The sequence below is a fragment of the Rhinoderma darwinii genome, chromosome 3 (genome assembly GCF_050947455.1).
Source record: "Rhinoderma darwinii isolate aRhiDar2 chromosome 3, aRhiDar2.hap1, whole genome shotgun sequence".
Taxonomy (NCBI): Eukaryota; Metazoa; Chordata; class Amphibia; order Anura; family Rhinodermatidae; genus Rhinoderma; species Rhinoderma darwinii.
This window is the reverse complement of record NC_134689.1, coordinates 396,512,953-396,525,471: the sequence shown is the minus strand read 5'-3', so window position 1 is coordinate 396,525,471 and position 12,519 is coordinate 396,512,953. Positions and strand designations below refer to the sequence as shown.

General features: G+C 41.9%; 1 protein-coding gene across 2 annotated transcripts in view; it reads right to left on the bottom strand.

Annotated features, from left to right (window-relative positions):
• Nucleotides 1–2,536: 2,536 nt before the first annotated feature.
• The window catches only part of LOC142748365 (uncharacterized), a 37,626-nt gene continuing 27,643 nt past the window's right edge, over nucleotides 2,537–12,519 (bottom strand). Inside the window, exons 4-9 of one of the 2 annotated variants that reach the window (XM_075855458.1) lie at nucleotides 9,279–9,362; nucleotides 7,830–7,854; nucleotides 5,514–5,554; nucleotides 5,171–5,208; nucleotides 3,142–3,265; nucleotides 2,537–3,044 (exon numbers count right to left, since the gene is read on the bottom strand). In XM_075855458.1, coding sequence (XP_075711573.1) covers nucleotides 3,164–3,265; nucleotides 5,171–5,208; nucleotides 5,514–5,554; nucleotides 7,830–7,854; nucleotides 9,279–9,362 — 290 coding nt within the window. In that variant the 3' untranslated portion in view covers nucleotides 2,537–3,044; nucleotides 3,142–3,163. Of the gene's footprint in view, nucleotides 3,266–5,170; nucleotides 5,209–5,513; nucleotides 5,555–7,829; nucleotides 7,855–9,278; nucleotides 9,363–12,519 lie in introns of both variants that reach the window. The other variant, XM_075855457.1, reaches the window with a different exon arrangement.

Genomic DNA, 12,519 nt, shown 5'->3' with positions numbered 1-12,519 from the left:
GTGTGGCACTTTCTACATGAACTCTTCGTGACACTATTTACGGGGGGCACTGTGTGTCACTATTTATAGGGGGAACTGTGTGGCACTATCTAAACGGGGAACTGTGTGGTACGATTGTATTCAGTGTGCGAAATCATTATTCAGAGAGCACAGTGTGTGACAGGGGGGCACAGTGTGACACGATTGTATTCAGGGGCAGTGTGAGACGATTGTAATTAGGGGGCACTGTGTATCACTTTATACAGGGGGCACTGTGTGTCGCTTTCTACATGGGCTCTGTGTGACACTATTTACAGGGGACACTGTGTGTCACTTTCTACATGGGCTCTGTGTGACACTAATTACAGGGGGAACTGTGTGGCACTATCTAAACGGGGCACTGTGTGGCACAATTGTATATAGTGTGTGAAATGATTATATTCAGGGAGCACAGTGTGTGACAAGGGGCACAGTGTGACACAATTGTATTCAGGGGCAGAGTGTGTGACACGATTGTAATTAGGGGGCACTGTGTGTCGCTTTCTACATGGGTTCTGTGTGACACTATTTACAGGGGGCACTGTGTGTCATTATTTACAGGGGGAACTGTGTGGCACAGTGTCTATGTGGGGAGGCACAATTTGCTTGGGGAGGCACCAAATTACCCTGTCGCGGCCTTGTGTACCATTTTAGGCAGCCTTTACGGTGTGTGTTGAGTATTCACATCTTCTTACAGATTCTAAATAGATTAAAGAAGTTTTCAATTTTTATACAAATAATTCTTAATCATTGCATAATAAAAAGTTCTCATATCATTGTGTTTTGATTCCTGTCATTTCAAGATCTCTGCTTGCAGTACATGGGAACATTCTGGTTAACATCCAGAGGCAGAAAACTCGTACAGACCTAATAGTCCTCACAGCTCAGAATTTCTTACAATTGCATCCAGTCTAGACAGTGCTCTGTGAGGTAAACAGTCCAGACTCCAGGCTGATACATTTCACCTGCACTGACACATTGTACCAAATTATTAGGATAGAGGAGAGAGATTTTTGCGGATGATGTATTTATCTTACAGAAGATTATGGATGTGATGTCTATAGTGTCAGTACAGATGAACAGCTGCCTCTGTTGTTCTTCTAGAATTGACAAAATTGTTGGTGGTTTGTACAGTGGTGAGCAGTGATTGGCTGCTGCAGTCGCATGATGTTACATCGCCATGTAAATCCCATTCATTGATTATAACACAGTATATATATGCAGTAAGCACATGAGCTCCCCCTAGTGGCGGCTGCAGGAAACCAGCATTTTATCATGTAACTTTTTATCTTTGCAGGCTATCTGGAGCTCTGTATCAGAAAAAAGGAACTCCGACCACTCTAAAGATATTAAGAAATGAATCCGCACAGAATTTTTAGTTCCACTGAAATCACAAACGTTCCAGTAGATAAAATAACACCGGAAAATCGGAGGCAGATCTCAGCTCTATAACCAGATTTCTTCATCGAGATGCTGCAATGAGTTCCTCAGTTATGTAATATTCACAGGAAACCACATATAGTAATAGGGAAAAAACATGTTTCATGTGTTTTCTAAAGAATTTAGCAATTTGAAACAGAAGAAAAATAGTAATGGGTAGAATGGGTTGCCCTGGGGAATGAGGGTGCACAATCTATCTATCTATCTATCTATCTATCTATCTATCTATCTATCTATCTATCTATCTATCTATCTATCTATCTATCTATCTATCTATCTATCTATCTATCTCATATCTATCTATCTATCTATCTATCTATCTATCTATCTATCTATCTATCTATCTATCTCATATCTATCTATCTATCTATCTATCTATCTGTCTGTCTGTCTGTCTGTCTGTCTGTCTGTCTGTCTGTCTGTCTATCTATCTATCTATCTATCTATCTATCTATCTATCTATCTATCTATCTATCTATCTATCTATCTATCTATCTATCCATCCATCTATCCATCCATCCATCCATCCATCACATATTTAACTATCTATCTTTCTCAGGGTAGTTCTCACCAGTCCACCATCATAACTATTCCTGATCCAGACAATGTTCCTTGATATTTAGACTGGGCCAGTAATTAATATCTATAAGAAGCCTTGTATTTAAACGGAAAAATGTTGACATATTTTTTTGGAACCATAAATTAAAGGGGTAGTCCAGAATGAAAACATTTAGGAAAGTGGATAAAAACTCCACAAAAAAACATAATGCGCACCAGTGATTGGCTTCAGCTGTCACATGCAGGAATGGCACGTCATTGCTGCAGGGAAGTCAACAGAGCCCGGTGGGGACCGCTGGAGCGGCAGGGAGCAGAACAGGTGAATGTTGTTAGTTAGTTGGGTTTTTTTTTGTCCACTTACCTGCTCTGCATATTTTTCTTAAGTCCCGGGCAACTCCTTTAAAATATGTGGACATCTGATATGAAGAAGGCAAGTTATGAGCTCCTTACTCTACTTGGTCCAAGACGACCACCCAAAATACTCTGTTACAACCCCGAGAGCAAGTGTTCAGAAATCTCATAAAGTAATGATGTAATGTATTGGATAATAGGTCAATATTCACACTGGGGCATTGTAGACATAGGGCTCTAGAGATAAAGTGTATAAGAAGATAGACAGGGAGAGGTTCCTGTTCAATGGCAATTGATATATGTCGTCCGATCCATTGAATCAATTGAACAATTGATGGGATGGGTCATAACGATGGTTGTCAGGGATCACATCTTCACCTTCCATTGTCGATGGTGAAAAACACACAAAAACATAGACACGTATAATTTCAAAAAGGAGACGTAACACATCCATATCTATGGGTTGTACTTGGTCCAGCCAGTGAATAACCCACAAGCTCCATGGTGACTTGTGCCACAAAGATGTAGGACCTGATCTTCTTATGGCATAGGACAAAACTGCAGTGTGTTGACTTTTGAGAACCTTTTATGGACTCTTCTCCTAATGACACAGTAGATGATTCAAGTCCTTTGGGTCATAATAAATTCACATTCTGGTATCAGTGTATGTTCTTGGACTAACAATAAAAGGAAAATACCATTTATCACATATAGGGCATCATCCACCAGGAGGCCAAAGTTGGGTTCCAGGTCTTTAAAAATCTCAGTGGTTACCAGAGCTGAGGAGGCTGATGGTTCATGTTCTGAAGGTGCTGAAAGGTGTGACTGACCCATTTCCCGCCTGAGAATCCTTATTGCCCAGTTTAGTATGGGAGACATCAGATTTGGGGGTAGAATTCTGACCCAATGAGAGAGACACAAGTCAAACAATCATGCAGAATAAAATAATAAGGTCTTATTTCTGAACTCAAATATTCAAGTTAAAGTTACTGCTGTAAGATAGATGTATTGAACCCAAGTCCATAATAAAGACCTGGTCTAATATTTAAGCTTATCTTCATCCAAAACCAAAATGTTACCATATTTTTGAGACTATAAGAAACACCCAAGTTTAGACAACCGAAAATAAGAAGTAAAAAGATTTCAGCCTAATTTTAGACTTCCTTGTTGGTTAAGTGTAGGAAGACTTGGTTCCTTGGTGATCAAGGGTGGTTAAGTGGTTGATGCCAGCTTCCCTCATGGAAGGGGTTAATGTCAGCTACCCTGATGGTTTAGGGTAGTGGAGAGGTTAATGCCAGCTTCCCTTGTGGTCTACGGTAGTAGAGGGGGGTAATATCAGGTTCTCTAGTGGTCTACTGTAGCGAATGAGTTCATGTCTGCTTGGTAGTGTAGGGGTTAATTCAGGCTTCCTGGTGTTCTAGAGTAGGGGATGGTAAAACCGGATGTCTAATCTATACAACCACTGTCACTATGCCCTATTAGGTCATTTGGATGTCTTAGTGTCTTAGAGGAAGGGTCCCCTTTTACTATGTTCTTAAAGGGAAGGTGTCACGAAAAAAATATGTTTTATATGTTTTTGCTTTTGGTATGTTATTAAAATATTTTTTATTTTTTTTTGTGTTTTACTTTTTTCTTTTTTCTTTCTTTTACTTCTCTATGGGGGCTGCCATTTTTTTTTTCATCTCTGTATGTGTCGATTAACGACACATACAGAGATGGAATACGGCACATACATCCCCATAGTGAATGCGAACGGGAGCCGTTCCATTCACTATAGTGTACGCCGTCTGTGTGGGAACGGCGCATGCGCCGCTCCCACACAGTCCAAAAGGAAGGTCTTCGGCCGAGCGACATCCGGCGCCATTTTCATGTGGACCGGAAGCCGCAGCCGGACAGTAAGATGACTACTTCCGGTCGCGGCTTCCGTCCATATGTTCAGAAGCAAGGACTAGGAGCGGAGGGAGCGGACAGAACGGAGGCAGCGGCGGCGGCAGGAGCAGGTAAGTTATGTTTGTGTATGTTCGTGTTATACTGTGTGATTACCACTGTATCTAATCCTCCTACACTGTGCATTCGCTCAACAAAATAGCGGCACACAGTGTAGGAGATTTGAACATTCAACCCCCTCATTTCTCCTGCCACTAGCCAGGATAAAGGAGGGGGGATTGTTTGAGGACGCTAGAGAGAGTGTGTCTTCTCCAATTTTGCAGCATAAAGCAATGAGGTTGCTTTACCACATGCCAATGCTGCAATTTTGGGAATTGCTCCCTCTAGTGACCAACACATGGAAATGTTATAAATTAGAATCAAATTTATAATATTTCCTGACTTGTGAAAAAATTAAAAAAATTAGAACAATCTGTAATCATTTATATACTAACAGTTTAACTAAAAAAAATATATATTTTTCTAGCGACACATTCCCTTTAAGAGTTTCCCCTGCGATAACCGCTGATTGCCAGAGGCAAAATAAACCAGACAATCAAAAGATCACCATTGTGACGCCAATCTAAGAAGGTGGTTAACCAGATAGTAGAATGCCAGCTTCCTGTTGGGTCTGTGATTGAACAGCCATGCAATTCTCTCTGTGATCAGACCAAATGCCCCTTCCTCTGAGGGTATAGAGTAACACACGACTGCAGGATGACATACAGTGTTTGCTTGTTGTCTGTAACCATAGAGACACATAAATCTGCATAGGAGCTGTATACACAAAACTAGAATATTTTTAATCTAGACTTTGCAAAAGAAGCATCCAATATACTCATTATTATTAAAATACATTAAAGCACAATTAACTCACCAAAGAATAGGCCATGTTATGTTCACCATCAGACCAATCTGCGGACAGACAAACATAATGTAGGATGTGTCAAAATGAAATGAGGATTTCAGGACCAGGGAGAGCAGGCAGGAAGGGAGAAAGATAAAAGATGGAGAAAATTTGGAAGAACAAGGAGTGCCATTTTGAAAAAAGAAGTTAATGATCTGGGGTAAAGCATGAAATGTGATGGACAATGGAGGAGCTTTGCAGGTGGAGACTGAAGTTGGAATCTAATTGAAGTTAGGGGGGATACTTTGTGAGTGGAATGGTGGAAACTGACAATTGAGGAATAAAGAGAAAGGAAGAAGATATTTATAAACACCTGTTGTTGTATTTTGGTCAATCCAGATTGAGTCTTTATCCCTGAAGAGCAGAAAATTATACTATCACTATATAGCCTGACTGCAGCATAAATCTATAGTAAGGACATTACCAACCTCGACTAAGACACATCTGTACACCAGTCATCACCAATCCACAACACAAGAAACATCTGTAGAGAGGACATCACCAATCCACAACACAAGACACATCTGTAGAGAGGTCATCACCAATCCACAACACAAGACACATCTGTAGAGAGGACATCACCAATCCACAACACAAGACACATCTGTAGAGAGGACATCACCAATCCACAACACAAGACACATCTGTAGAGAGGACATCACCAATCCACAACACAAGACACATCTGTAGAGAGGTCATCACCAATCCACAACACAAGACACATCTGTAGAGAGGACATCACCAATCCACAACACAAGACACGTCTATAGAGAGGACATTACCAATGCACAACACAAGACACATCTGTAGAGAGGACCTCACCAATCCACAACACAAGACACATCTGTAGAGAGGACATCACCAATCCACAACACAAGACACGTCTATAGAGAGGACATTACCAATGCACAACACAAGACACATCTGTAGAGAGGACCTCACCAATCCACAACACAAGACACATCTGTAGAGAGGACATCACCAATCCACAACACAAGACACATCTGTAGAGAGGTCATCACCAATCCACAACACAAGACACATCTGTAGAGAGGACATCACCAATCCACAAGACACGTCTATAGAGAGGACATTACCAATGCACAACACATGACACATTTGTAGAGAGAACATCACCAATCCACAAGACTCATCTGTAGAGAGGACATCACTAATCCATAACACAAGACACATCTGTAGAGAGGACATCACTGATCCATAACACATGACACATCTATAGGGAGGACATCACCAATCCATAACACATGACACAGCTGTAGAGAGGACATCACTAATCCATAACACAAGTCACATCTGTAGAGAGGATACCATCAATACAAAAGACACATCTATAGAGAGGACATTACTAATCCATAACACAAGACGCATCTGTAGAGAGGTCATCACTAATCCATAACACTAGACACACCTGTAGTTAGGACATCACCAATCCATGACACAATACACATCAGTAGAGAGGACATCACCAATCCACAACAAAAGACACATCTGTAGAGAGGACATTACCAATGCACAACACATGACACATCCGTAGAGAGGACATTACCAATCCACAACACAAGACACATCTATAGAGTGGACATTACCAATGCACAACACATGACACATTTGTACAGAGAACATCACCAATCCACAAGAGTCATCTGTAGAGAGGACATCACTAATCCATAACACAAGACACATCTGTAGAGAGGACATCACTAATCCATAACACAATACACATCTGTAGAGAGGATACCACCAATACACAAGACACATCTATAGAGAGGACATTACTAATCCATAACACAAGACGCATCTGTAGGGAGGACATCACTAATCCATAACACTAGACACATCTGTAGAGAGGACATCACTAATCCATAACACAAGACACATCTGTAGAGAGGACATCACCAATCCATGACACAAGACACATCTGTAGAGAGGACATCACCACTTCATAACACAAGACACATCTGTAGAGAGGACATCACTAATCCATAACACAAGACACATCTGTAGAGAGGACATCACTAATCTATAACCCACAACACAAGACACATCTGTAGAGAGGACATCACTAATCCACAACACAATACACATCTGTAGAGAGGACATCACCAATCCATAACACAAAACACATCTGTAGAGAGGACACCACTAATCTATAACACAAGACACATCTGTAGAGAGGACAACACTTATCCACAACCCACAACACAAGACACATCTGTGGAGAGGACATCACTAATCCACAACACAAGACACATCTATAGAGAGGACAGCACTAATCCATAACACAACACACATCTGTAGAGAAGACATCACTAATCCATAACACAAGACACATCTGTAGAGAGGACATCACCAATCCATAACACATCTGTAGAGAGGACATCACTAATCCACAACACAATACACATCTGTAGAGAGGACATCACTAATCCATAACACATCTGAAGAGAGGACATCACCAATCCATAACAGAAGACATATCTTGTTTGTAGATAGTACAGTACATTACCAATCCATAATAAAGACACACACTGTATGTAGAGAAGCCACCAGCAATCCATAACACAACACCATTCTCCTACAAGGAGCAATGACACTTTATGGATTTTACCTCTGTTCTTGTTTCTTCTTTTTATCTATAAAAAAAGGACACATATTATAGAAACAATAAGCAAAACAACCACCAAGGCCAGATCAAAATTGGTGGAGGCCCATGGGCAAAGACATTTGGTGGTGGGCCCCCTTCCCAGTAACAGTGACGCAGGACATAAATAATAGATAATTGTTAATATGAGGGCAGCTCGACTGTCCCCCAATATCAGCTTATAAATTAATGTTAAGTTCATGTTGTGTCTAGCAGCTACTTATCCCCCCCATCCCTACAGCAAAAAATATGCATGCCTGACCATCGGGTTCTTCTAGACGGCAGTCTAGAGTGCACTCCTGAACCTTAAAGAGGCTCTGTCACCAGATTGTGCAACCCCTATCTGCTATTGCAGCAGATAGGCGCTGCAATGTAGATTACAGTAACGTTTTTATTTTAAAAAAACGAGCATTTTTGGCCAAGTTATGACCATTTTCGTATTTATGCAAATGAGGCTTGCAAAAGTACAACTGGGCGTGTTGAAAAGTAAAAGTACAACTGGCGTGTTGAAAAGTAAAAGTACAACTGGGCGTGTATTATGTGCGTACATCGGGGCATGTTTACTACTTTTACTAGCTGGGCTTTCTGAAGAGAAGTATCATCCACTTCTCTTCAGAACGCCCAGCTTCTTGCAGTGCAGATCTGTGACGTCACTCACAGGTCCTGCATCGTGTCGGCACCAGAGGCTACAGTTGATTCTGCAGCAGCATCAGCGTTTGCAGGTAAGTAGCTACATCGACTTACCTGCAAACGCGATGCTGCTGCAGAATCATCTGTAGCCTCTGGTGCCGACACGATGCAGGACCTGTGAGTGACGTCACAGATCTGCACTGCCAGAAGCTGGGCGTTCTGAAGAGAAGTGGATGATACTTCTCTTCAGAAAGCCCAGCTAGTAAAAGTAGTAAACACGCCCCGATGTACGCACATAATGCACGCCCAGTTGTACTTTTACTTTTCAACACGCCCAGTTGTACTTTTGCAAGCCTCATTTGCATAAATACGAAAATGGTCATAACTTGGCCAAAAATGCTCGTTTTTAAAAATAAAAACGTTACAGTAATCTACATTGCAGCGCCGATCTGCTGCAATAGCAGATAGGGGTTGCACAATCTGGTGACAGAGCCTCTTTAAGTTATTTGGAACTCAATCAGATTGTGGAAGCCCCACACGATTGCCCCTTTTTGCCCTCCCTATAATCTGGCCTTGACTACAACAATAGCAGTCATGGTGGCTGCTATGTGGAAAGCAACTGAAGGAGGCCTGGTAGTTTGGTAACCCATCTACCTGAAGCATCATCTAACACTTCAGTATTTTTGGTTTGGTTTTGTAGTTCGGGCCCATAGTATTTGCATGCCCTTCTTTTATGGTAGATGCACCCCTGCCAATCACATATAATGTAGACTTGTTGATACTTACTTCTTCTTACCAAGTATAAAGTCACCAATACCACAAGAATTAGAAGACCAACCAGTCCGATTACAACAAAGACCCACACGGGAACTGCAAAAACAATAGAGGCAACATGTGCTGAGCTGTATATATGATTTAGACAAAGGTAAAATATCATCTTACAAAACTGTAAGATCCCGGAGCGTCTGAATTGTGTAACTACACCTAGATCCGGCCATAGATGGGCCAATGTATCGTCGGCATTGGGACATCTGGCCATCCTCATACTCTGCTATGACTAAAGGGGAGAGATAGATCAGAGGTTTAAAGGGAATGTGACGCTAGAAAAAAATGCATATTTTTTTTAGTTAAACAATTAGTGTATAGGTGATTAAACATTGTTCTAATTTTTTTCACGAGTCAGGAAATATTATAAATTAGATTCTAATTTATAATATTTCCCAGTGATGGTCACTAGATGGAGCAATTCCCAAAATTGCAGCATTGCATGTGGTAAAGCAACCACATTGCTTTATGCTGCAAAATTTGGGAAAACTCACTCGCTCTAGTGAGCTCTCAGAATCCCCCCCCTCCTTTATCCTGGCTAGTGCCGGGAGAAACGAGGGGATTGAACGGTCAAACCTCCTACACTGTGTGTCGCCATTTTTTGAGCTAACACACAGTGTAGTAGGTTTACATACACTAGTAAAACACGAACATACACAGAAATAACTTACCTGCTCCAGCCGCTCCCTCCGGTCCGTCCGCTCCGTCTGCTACCTCCCGCTCCAAGTGCACAAGTCCGGAAGCCGCGACCGGAAGTAGTAATCTTACTGTCCGGTCGCGACTTCCGGTCCACAGGAAAATGGCGCCGGACGTCGCACAGTTCAACTTGGACTGTGTGGGAGCGGCGCATGCGCCGTTCCCACACAGACGGCGTACAGCATAGTGGATGGAACGGGCCCCGTTCGCATTCACTATGGGACTGTATGTGCCGTATTCCATGTCTGTATGTGTCGTTAATCGACACATACAGAAATGGAAAAAAAAATGGCAGCCCCCATAGGGAAGAAAAAGTTAAAAAATAAAAAAATGTAAAACACAAACACACAAATAAATATAAAAGTTTTTACTAAAACACTAAAATCAAACTGATGTAAAAAAATATTTTTTCGTGACACTGTTCCTTTAAGAGAGGCATTTCTACTACTGGTTCATAAGGGGTGGGAAACAGCTGAATCATCCACTTACCATACAATGAATACAATTATCGGTCATGTCATAGGAGGAAGAAGTTGTTTTAGGTGTTTAAGTTTATTCATATATTATTGTGTACAACCAATCAACAAAAACATTAAAACCCCCTGCCAAATATTGTGTAGGTCGCCCCCATGCTACCAAAACAGCTCTGACTCGTAGAGGAACTATATAAACCTAAAAAGCAACCTCAAAACAGAAGAACAAGGGAGTCCCCACTAACACGTAGAGCAACCAAAAAACATAGGGGACATAGCACCCAAATATGAATATGAGAATATATAGCTGACACGTATCGTCAAAAAGTATAAATCTTTATTAATACATAATAAACAACAATACATGATATCAAAAATATATATATACACAATAAAATAGGTCACATTCGAAGAGCAGCATCAGAGAGGTATTCTTAAAGGGTAACCAGAACAACCCATCTAAGACAGTATGTACCATATGCTAACTCACCATGTAATGTAAAAACATGTGTTGCTAAAGAACAACAACAAGGGCCCAATGCCCAAATGTAAAGCTATAGGTACGCAAAAATAAATGGTGAATTCATATAAAGTACAAACCTAAATATAATAGTATCAATATAAGTAAGAGTATACCACCAAAAAATAATAAAGAACCATACCTAAAGACATGGGGGAGGGAAATGGGCACGTCAATTAGATTGAGGCGTTTCTTTTTTGTGCTCGGTGACATCCGACGACTGTGTGACAGCAACCATCAGGAGAGGATACTCTTTGGAGTTCAGAACTCTCCCCCAGACCACTTTTTCCTCAACAGGCATCACAATCCGATAGTCCATCAGCTTCTGCAGGTCTTTTTCCAGAAAGCAGCCCTGGAAGATGTCCCAGTCTCAGAAAAAGGGCAAGAAGTTTACTCCACAGTGTTCCCTGTGCCCAAATCAGACGGCAGTTGGAGGCTGGTAATAGACCTGACTTTCCTCAATCAATATCTGGTGAGGAAAACCTTCAAGATGGAGACTATCTGGTCAGTGATGAACCTTCTGAAAAGGAGCGACTTGCTGGCAACAATCGACCACACGGACGCATACCTGCATGTCCCTATTCTGGCCGCGCACAAAAGGTTCCTCCGATTGGCGGTCCAGACGCAGGGGGGAGTACAGCACTTCCAGTTTACCTGCCTACCCTTCGGGATTTCGTCGGCACCCCGTGTGTTCAAGAAAATCGTGGTGGTCCTAACAGAAGCACTGAGGCTGAAAGGGATATGTGTGGTTCCTTACTTGGACGACTGGCTAATAAAAGCATCATCAGAGTCCCTTCTACAAGAAAATCTCCAAACCACATAGGAGTTTCTTCACTTTCACGGGTTTCTGGTGAACTTCAGAAAGTCACAGCTCTCACCATCACAGAATCTGAAATTTTTAGGGTTCATGGTGAATTCCCAGTCGATGACAGTCAAGTTGTCTCCAGAGAGGATTACTGCAATCTGGGGTTCAATAGAACGCCTTATTTGCCATCCGAATATATCGGTTCGAGGAGCTATGAAAATCCTAGGTCTAATGACCTGATCCATAGATGCGGTCCCCTGGGCCAAAGCCCACATGAGATCATTACTGCTCGACATCCTCAGAGCCTGGGACAAAAATGTCAGAAAACTGGACGCCCTCAACAAAGTCTCCAACTTCACCCTTTAAAACCTCAGCTGGTGGTTAATCCCGGACAATCTCCGATCTGGCAGGTCTCTGGTTCCCCAACCACAGAAAGTCCCCACAACGGATGCCTCCTCCTGGGGCTGGGGTGCCCATGTAGATCACCTATGGGTTCAGAACAGATGGAGTCAAAGGGAAGTGTCATTATCCTCCAACATGAAGAAACTCAGAGCAGTGAGATTGTCGCTAATGTCCTTTCAATCACATCTGAGAAATACCCAAATCCTGATCCAGTGAGACAACCTTGCAACTGTGTTCTATATAAACAAACAGGGAGGAACGAGGAGGGCCTCAATGTCAACCGAGTGCAGAGGACTTATGAGTTGG